The 9,367-nt window shown below is 37.9% G+C and overlaps 1 protein-coding gene across 4 annotated transcripts in view; it reads right to left on the reverse strand.

Moving 5' to 3' along the window:
- afap1l2 (actin filament associated protein 1-like 2) overlaps nucleotides 1-3,675 on the reverse strand; it is a 52,497-nt gene extending 48,822 nt beyond the window's left edge. For 2 of the 4 annotated variants that reach the window (XM_051674672.1, XM_051674669.1), the window contains exon 1: nucleotides 3,043-3,673. In XM_051674672.1, the coding sequence (XP_051530632.1) occupies nucleotides 3,043-3,220 (178 nt within the window). In that variant the 5' untranslated portion in view covers nucleotides 3,221-3,673. Of the gene's footprint in view, nucleotides 1-3,042 lie in introns of all 4 variants that reach the window. The other 2 variants (XM_051674670.1, XM_051674673.1) reach the window with 2 other exon arrangements.
- Between the last annotated feature and the right edge of the window lie 5,692 nt (nucleotides 3,676-9,367).

A 9,367-nucleotide genomic window follows, 5' to 3' on the forward strand; every position in this document is an offset into this window, starting at 1 on the left:
ACTTCAAGTGACAAAATCACTGGCAGTGTTAACACAGCATATGGGGTCGTTCACTCCTAATATGTTTTTGTGCCTTCTGTGCTGTTTTTAATTGTTTTTCTTTGTAATCATGCACTAGCTGGACGTCTATTCGTTGCACAGCTACTAGCTTTTTTAATGGCTAAGGCTGTTGAGTGCGATTCCAGGATGATTCCAAGGAAAGTGCTGAGTCCTGGCTCCAAAGCTCTCCATTTACTAATAAGCATGCTGCTCCCCTGTTGACTTTCTTTAGAAGTGTGCGTAATGAGAGCATGAACTCAGAGACCGAGGCACCCTTTTTGAAGAAGTGCTGATCTCTCATTCTGAAATGGCTTTAGAGCTGCTTCCAACATGCAGGCTGTCTTCATTAAGATGCACGAGACGTCCCTGAGTCTCCGGCAACATTCTGGAACACAGACACGCTCTGAGCACTGGCCCAGGCAGCAGAGCCCGTGGGTGGGTCAGGAAACATGCTGGTATCATTCTGGACCTCAGGGGTGAGATCTGGTTCCACAGGCTGCCTTTGAAGAGAGGAATTAGGGCGGGAACAGAGAAAGCCGGAGGGATAAGAAGAAAACATGCCGTGGATTCATTATAATAAAAAATATGAACATGATTATTTGTCCTAATATTGTGTGTGCTGTGTGTTTTATGCTTATTAGAGTATCATCAAAGTCTTTCTAGAAAGTCAGTCCACTGTTGGTCATCTTTGGAACGCTCTCGGGAGGCTATTTCTAGTCAAGCCAGTGCAGCTGCCATCTACTTACAAGGGGGAACACCGAAATCTCAAAAATGGTTGGTCAAGATACTCTACTTGGCCTATCCCAAGCATCAAGGTAACTTTCAGATTCATAACTTTGAGTCTGTGACCCACTTTTCAATGTTGAGTAGAACTTGAAATTCTAGAATGGCATTGCATCACATCATTAAGTGTAATTGCTATTATATAAAAGAGCACAAGAGTTTAAACTAAATCTCACAGGCTCAAATGTCAACCAAATGTTCAGCACAAAAGCACATTTTCATGTAAAATGGACACTGAATATGCCAGAATCAACAGTCATAATGAACTAATGTTGACCTCTAGGCTCAAAACACTGTAGTGTTATCCAAAACCCCAAACCACATCCCGAATTACAAGAACCAAAGCTCAGAACGTGCATTTTCATGTTATCAAAAGAGTTCTGTGGACAAAGCCCATGTGTTCCAGTTGACATAAAATACCACAGGAAGTTGACATGTCCTGCGCTGACATGCTACTCTCCTTCTAAAACTATTTGAAACAGTTCTTTTTCGAATTATTTTATAAATATGCATGTAGCTTTAAAGACCTTATATTCTAGGGAATACTGTACTTTTAAAAATGTATCTGTCACACCGCAATAAAATATGAAAATATGTCACCCACTCATTATTTTATGTTAAGACAAATTATGCGATGCTCCTCAAAATGCCATCCCACTCTCCCACCATCTCTTTCCCTCCCTCTATCTTCCTTCCCTCCCTCTCATTCTTATCTCACAAAAACAAAGTTGACAAAGACTCTTTAAGAGGCATGGCCTTACAGAAGTCAAACCACAACAACTGTAGCCCTGTTCCTGACAGTATTTACTGTTAAAAGTGTTAAGCTTCAACACAATGCTGTCATTTTAAATCATCACAGTGTGCACATACGTCACAGTGTTCCTGCTAATTAACACAAATAAAACTGTATGATCCAGTTTTGTGCCTCTCTCATCTAACATTGTACAACTGGTGAGGACCCTAAATACTTAAAGAGATAGTTCACCTAAAAAATACAATTCATCACTCACCCTCATGTTGTTCCAAAGGAGATGTCAGGAGGAATGTTAGCCTCAGCCATCATTCAGTTACAGTACATTGCATTTTCATTATATTCAATGAAAATGAATGGCAACTGTTGTCTGTCTAATAACATCTCCTTTTGTGTTCTATGGAAGAAGGAGCATCATACGGGTTTGGAATAACACTGAGGATGAATTAATGATGACAGAACTTTCATTTTGGGGTGAACTATCCCTTTAATCGATCCAACAGTACTAGAAGTATCTTCTCAGAAATGGCGCCATTGCAATTATCAATTCAACTGATCTTGACTCATAATTTGTTGGTCAAAATAAATGGCAAAAATGTTGTGACACTACTTGAACCCATTTTGCAAATCCCAAGAACAGGCGAGATAATAGCAAGTGCTTTGAGTTAAACTGAAATAAATCTCAATTAAAAGTAAAACTACCTCACCAGCTCAAGTCAGCACAGCAGGGGAAGTGAAATTATGAAGTGAAAACCTTAGTCTATTGTGGTGCAAAGGTTTTATATTGTCCAAAGGCCACTTTTTTTCACAGCTTCCATTAACTTTAGGTTTAATGCTGCTTACAATAGGTTCAACAACACACATAGGCATATCTGTAAAAACTAATAGCAACTACAGATGATGAATGACCATGAATGTCTGATTTTTCTGTTAATTAGCCTACTATGCATGGTTTTACTGACCTGATAATGAAAGGTCTGCTATCCCTCCCATAAGAGTCTTATCAGTTTTGTCATAAAATAGTAAGGGTCTGCATTCCAATGCATATAAAAAAGCTTAAACCACTGGAATCCAAGGAATTTTGGAAGAACAATTGTTGCTACTGGACAGAATCTCATCTAATAAGCGCTTGTTTATTTATGCATTCAGAACGCATATCAAAAACATTGAAGAAGGATATGAACGAGTAGAAAAACACACATTGTATCCACACACAGAGAAAAGTAAACTTTCACTGGAAACTCCTTTTCCTCCGACTGCATCCCTCTGGAGAGAGTTTCCACAGATTCCCACGATCCGTTGACACAAACAGTGAGGGATTGGATTGGAAGACATTGCAACTGCTTAAAATTGCTTACAGGCTGTTTAGATTTATGGCAATTGGTTTCGACATGGCACGAACCCGTGTAAACTAAAAGAATAAACTTTAAGCTTCAGAAAACATAAGTGCATCTAATAAATACGCTTACCTTTGGGCTTATCCATTGTCCACACGTGAAGAATACTTCCCCGTGTGTCAGAAGTCTTTATTTGAAGCAGGTCAGTCCGGAGCGGTCTGTGGCAGGTTTTACAGAAACTTGGACAGTCCCGTTTCCTCAGGAACTGAGGTTTTGATGTGATGTTATCCTCTCCTCTTCTACAGAGCATTGAGATGCCCCTAGGACTGTCGCGCGACTGCCGCGCCTCCTCTGGCGCACGTCACTGCTGCCCAAAACACAACGTCAAATCATGAGCGGACTGTATTTACTTACTTTAATATCTTGAGTTTATTTCCAGCATTGCATATACTTTGTGAAATATACTGTATACTTCCAAATATAGTAGACTACAGTACATTATAGGAAGTAGGTTATAGCTACAGTACTTTCAAAATAAATGCAGTAGTGTATTAGCCTACTGTATACAGTGAGTAATTTCCAAGTATGGGGAGAAGCCTACATTTATGTATATAGCCAAGTACTTTCAGAGTACAGTATATAGCCAAATATTTCTGCATACTGCACAAGGGATTTGAAAGTAGTTTAAAAGGATGCACAGAATGCTTTATTTACGTTAATATATAGCCTAGACACATTTTTTTTTACAACACTATAGAAAGACTATATACAGAACATTCACTAAAAAACAAACAAACATATTTTTAACATTTACATAATATAAAATAAAAAAAATTAAGATTTACACAGTTTAATTTAATAAAATTCCATCAAATTGAAATGTATGTTTAAAAAAAAATATATATTTATAAAACTTGAAATATTGAGTATTTTATTTTCTTTTATTAAAGATTACTCAAATCAATTTGATGGAATTTTGTTATGAAATTAAATTGTGCAAATCTTTATTATCTACATTATTATTTTTAATGCATGTAAAGTATAGGCCTACACAGTATCTTTGCTAAATCAACTATTTAATAACCACATTAAGGCACCTGTATGAGAGCAACACAAAGCACATTTTCTGCTGGATCATAATTACAAACGTATTAAGCTATAGGTAAGTGACAATCACGAGCAAAGTTTTTTTTTTTTTTTTTTTTTTTTTTTTTTTTTTGGTTACGCATGTCTCATCACTGGTGTCAACCTGGGAAGAAAATTAGGTGTAGAGGTTGCCATTATATAATTAGAAAAAAAAAAAAATATCTATTGTTTCTTTTGCACAGATAATTGTTTTGATCTTGCCTGATAAGGCGCCTGTTTCCAGAAAGCAGCCCATTCCTCTGTCAAAGGGAGAAGCTTCTCTATTTAAAATGTGTAGCTTTGACCGGTTGGTGGTCTTGTTACTGTTCAGACCAAGTTACCTTAATGAATGTCCATAAAAACTATATTCCCCCTGGTAAACCTGGATAATTTATTATCCAGGTTTTTATTAATTTTTAATGTCATTCAGAAGCAACCAACTGTGGTGATCTTTGTTAAGTCATTGTGATTTCCTAACCCATCTTAACATTCCTTCAGCAAACCTGCTCTGTGAGGGTTAAATACAGGTTTTTATTTGCTTCCGGTCTCTTCCTTTTATGTATTTAAGAAGGTGGGGTATACCTAATGTAGACAGGGATTGAACAAGTTAAAGGTCTGCAACATATTACAGATAAGCATGAGTCCAGCCAAACATGTTTGCTCTAGATAATGAAAATTAATCCATCAGGAAGTTCATATAATATATTTCTGTCAATTGGTTGAGTGTTAGAACCCTTACCTGTATGTGAACTGGGTGAATGGGAGTCACATGCTCTGAGAAGCTGAACCCTCTACCAAACCCCAAGGGGTTAAAAGGTTACAAAAATGTCCATCACTACTCTTCTGTGAACCAGTGGATTTGATGTGTATAAATCATACTTCGTAGTATGCTGTGTTTGTTTTGACAACATGCAAGTATGTCAGTGGTACTGTACATTCCGTTTAACTAGTACACAGACTACGTACATTTTTCCATCTGCAAACCTGCCGTAAACAACTGATGTTTGGTGACCTCCACTGAATGAATATCTAGGACATGAATGACCAGTGTTTTTTAGAAAGGCTTGATAATTCAAATGAACATGAGAAAGTCTTTGTGGAACAGTGGTTGAGTTACTCACCTCAGAGCGACGGGGTAATCCCCTCTAACTGAGTCAGTATGGAGAGTGGCACGGTGGCCCCTCCAAATTGCCTTAGTTAATCTACCGGTTTCCAGTCAGTATTCTGGCTCAGCTGATCCTGTGGCTTTAGAGGTGGACGTGTGAATGAGAAACTGTCTGTGAGACATGGGTGGGAAGGGGGCCTGACGGAGGGTGGTCGGCCTCCCAAAGGTTTGTTTTGAGAGAAAAATGAGGGGAGTCATATTGTTCATGCTCACAGAGCATAAAACCCATCACACAGGAGTAGAAATTCTTTGGTACATCCATGTGCTATGATTTACTTTAAAATTAAGCCTGTAACTATTTCAATGTTAAAATACTTTCTCCTATCCCAGTGTTATATGTAGGGACAACTAAAAGTAAACCATTTGACGGTTGATGTTAACACTGTGATGCTGTTAAAACATTACTGATTTTTTTGAGCATCCTCACCAGCCTGACAGCAACATTTGCTCAACCAATGGCGTGAGTCTGGGGTGGAATTATCTGTTTGTTTGACCAATGAGAGACAGGGGAAGTGTTCCGGAAACCTGTTTAAAAACAATCACTGGCTAAGCATGGAACAGCATACTACCATAATACTCTTACTTTTTCTGCCAACCTAGTCTCATTGAATGAACATTTCTATAACTACATTTTTGCCAACTGAGATTCATGTGCCAAGTTTTACGTTTCGCCATAGTTTTCTGGTAAAATGAACACTACAGGTGCTACAACAACTGTGCGTTTTATTCACTTTCACACAAATCACGAGTATAATGGCTGATTATGACTTATAAACACGAATTATTTGCTCAATTACTCACATATTGCTATGTTATGATATCTAAATACTTTTACAATAATGCATCATTTGAAAAAAAAAAACACATTTTAACGATTGTATTACAGACCCACCTACATTTACACACTTATTCCATTGTGTTTAGCTTGTGCGCTAGCTCACCACATAGACATAGAGTGTTGGACATGGAAATCAGAAAACCGAGGACCAAGCCCAGCCGCATGCTGACACGAGAGACAAAGGTGACAAAAAGCAACACGAAATGACGTGGTTGCTTCAGAAAAGTATTATTTTTGTCTTGTTTTCCTATAAAATTATCTAAACATTCTTAAAACGTGATTTATTTACTTGTCAAGCAAAATGGCATAAGGTATTATGTCTTGTTTTTAGAGAAATCTGACAAAATTAAGTGAATTTTAGACTTAAACAAGAAAAAGAAAAAACTGCCAGTGGGGTAAGAAAAATAAGCTTGTTTTTCCATTGAATTAAGTTTATTTTTCTTACCCCATTGGCAAACAGTTTTTTCTTGTTTTAAGTATTACTAGATTCTGTTAGATTTCTCTCAAAACAAGACTTAAAATCTTAAGGAAGTTTGCTTGTCAAGTAAACAAATCACATTTTAAGAATGTTTAGATAATTTTACTAGAAAACAAGACAAAAATACTTGTCTTGAAGTGTAGGACACTATCGGTAAGGATTTCTGTTTTGTTAGCCTCTCATTTGCTTTCAGGACACTATTGGTTAGGTTAGGGTTAAAGTTTTTGGTCAGGGTGGTTCTATAGGTACTGTTACTCATTAAAACCTGATCAGATTTAAAATTTCACTCAATTTTGGCAAGTGTGAAAGTGTTGCTTAGGTATTTGTGGGAACATTGTTTGAATGTTGTGTATCAGCTGAATGGGGTGGGTGGGTGCAGACATTGGCAGATCCTCCTGCCTCTGGTTGGAGCTCAAAGAACATTCCACAACTGTGAGTCAGAGATCAGGGGTCACTGATTCAGCCCCATCTGAGTGCTGGGGCTTTTTGATTCAAAGACCTTATGTAACACACATAGTCATACATTCACAAAAACACCAATACAGTCCTTGTGCACAAAGAGATGCTCAGAATGTGCCAAGTGCATCAGTCAGCAAAGACTGAAGATTGCACGGGGCAATGAGATGCCACCCTTCAGTGAACACAACAACTGAAGCAGTAGGCAGATAAAAGGAACGCATACCTCAGAGAAAGAAATTTCTGGATCATTCAGTTGTGTCCCTGTTGAAAAGAGCAGCATTGCTGGTCACCAGCATGGGAGGCTGGTATAGATTTGGCAAATCAGCTTCCTAAGAAAGACATTTTCGCTGGTGAGCAACATTGCTATTGTGGTCCACAAGCTAGACCAGCACCAAACTAGCATAAACCAGCTTGGACAAGCATAGAAATTCAGCAGGTGTGGTTTTCATAAGGGGTGTCCAGGATGGAGAACCTAAAAGCAGGTTCTTCTAAAGTTCTAACCTACTGTGCTGTCTTGCTGACTGTTGACAATAACACCAAACTCTTGTCATTTTTCTTTCCCACCTTGTCACCTTGTGTAGTTTTTCAAATAGTCAGGAAAAGTGCACCACCTGATCAAACTACGTTCTCCGCTCCCATGGATACTCGAGAGGAGAGCGTTATGTCATGAAACAATATTATTCTGCCACTCCTACACTGCGTGGTCAGGTTCAGTCTGGCTCATACAAGGAAAAACAGGTTTTCTGGTCAAATTGGTGTGAGAATGATCCGTCGAGACATTCCGAGAACATTTAGGAGACATTGGGCTTGACGAGTGGAGGCAAAGCCCCTCATTACCTCTACATTTTCATCAAATTCAGTGCAGAAAATCCTGACAGGGGCTTGTGAGGTCTGAAATCCAAGACCAGTGTATAACCACCCAGACATCACAACCTATGAATCAGTGGATACAGCAGCTAGATGGCTGATGGTGTCGAAGCTCAAACTACTGCAGTTAAAGGCATAGTAAATCAAAAAATAAAGGTCTGTCATTATTTACTCACCCTCATGTTATTCCAAACACCCAAATGATTTTCTTTCTTCCGTGGAACACAAGAGGAGACATTTTGAAGAGTGTTAACGGAATAGTTTACCCAAAAATGAAAAATCTCTTATCATTTAGCCATCGCAGATATGTATGACTTTCTTTCTTCTGCAGAAAACAAATTAAGATTTTTTAAGAATATCTCAGCTCTGTAGGTCCTCATAATGCAAGTGAATGGGTACCAAAATTTTAAAGCTCTAAAAGCACATGAAGGCAGCATAAAAGTAATCAGTACGACTTCAGTGGTTAAATCCATGTCTTCAGAAGTGATATGATAAGTGTGGGTGAGAAACAGATCAATGTTTAAGACCCCCGCCAATGTTTTTTATTTTTATTTTTTATTTTTTATTTCACTTTCACATTCTTCTTTTGTTTTTGGCAATTCACATTTATCATGCATTATACCACATACTGGGCAGGGAGGAGAATTTACAGTAAAAAAAGGACTTAAAATTTTGATTCGTTTCTCACCCACACCTATCATATCACTTCTGAAGACATGGATTTAACCAATAAATTATAATGGATTACTTTTATGCTGCCTTAATGTGCTTTTTGGAACTTCAAAATTTTGGTACCCTTTCACTTGCATTGTATGGAGCTACAGAGCTGAAACATTCTTCTAAAAATCTCTGTTTGTGTGCGGCAGAAGAAAGAAACTCATACACATCTGGGATGGTATGAAAGTGAGTAAATGATTAGAGATTTTTCATTTTTGTGTGAACTATCCCTTTAATGTTGCTCTATTTTCCCCTCCATACAATGAAAGTGAATGGTGACTGAGGTTGTCAGTCCCTAACATTATGCCTAACATTTCCTTTTGTGTCCCACAGAAGGAAGTCATATGGGTTCAGAAAGAGTCAATAATGACTGAATTTTATTTTTAGTGAACTACCCCTTTAAGACATGAGTAGCCAGTGCCAAACATCAGCACAGAAAAGCCTTCATAAACATTTGAAACGATAAAAAGTAATGAATAGGTCTCCAAAAAACCCAAAACAAACTAAGCGTGATAATGAGCTCCACAGGACATCCTGGAAGAGTATACAACCTCTTTCTGCTGGAAATTGTGTGTACATTATACAGTCTGTGTATGAGTGATCTTTTGGTACTGGTGGGACTGTGTCACAATCTGATGAACATGGAGAAAGCATAATTTTGTTTTACTAATTTTCAGATGAGTGACAATGGTATAATTGACAAGAAATACTAATAAACTAATAAACACACTACCTCAGTCACACTCTTGCTCAAATAGCTCAATTAGTGCGGGACTGCTGTAGTGTAACAGTGCCATGGCTTGTTTTC

This window comes from Myxocyprinus asiaticus, chromosome 36, assembly GCF_019703515.2.
Source record: "Myxocyprinus asiaticus isolate MX2 ecotype Aquarium Trade chromosome 36, UBuf_Myxa_2, whole genome shotgun sequence".
NCBI lineage: Eukaryota > Metazoa > Chordata > Actinopteri > Cypriniformes > Catostomidae > Myxocyprinus > Myxocyprinus asiaticus.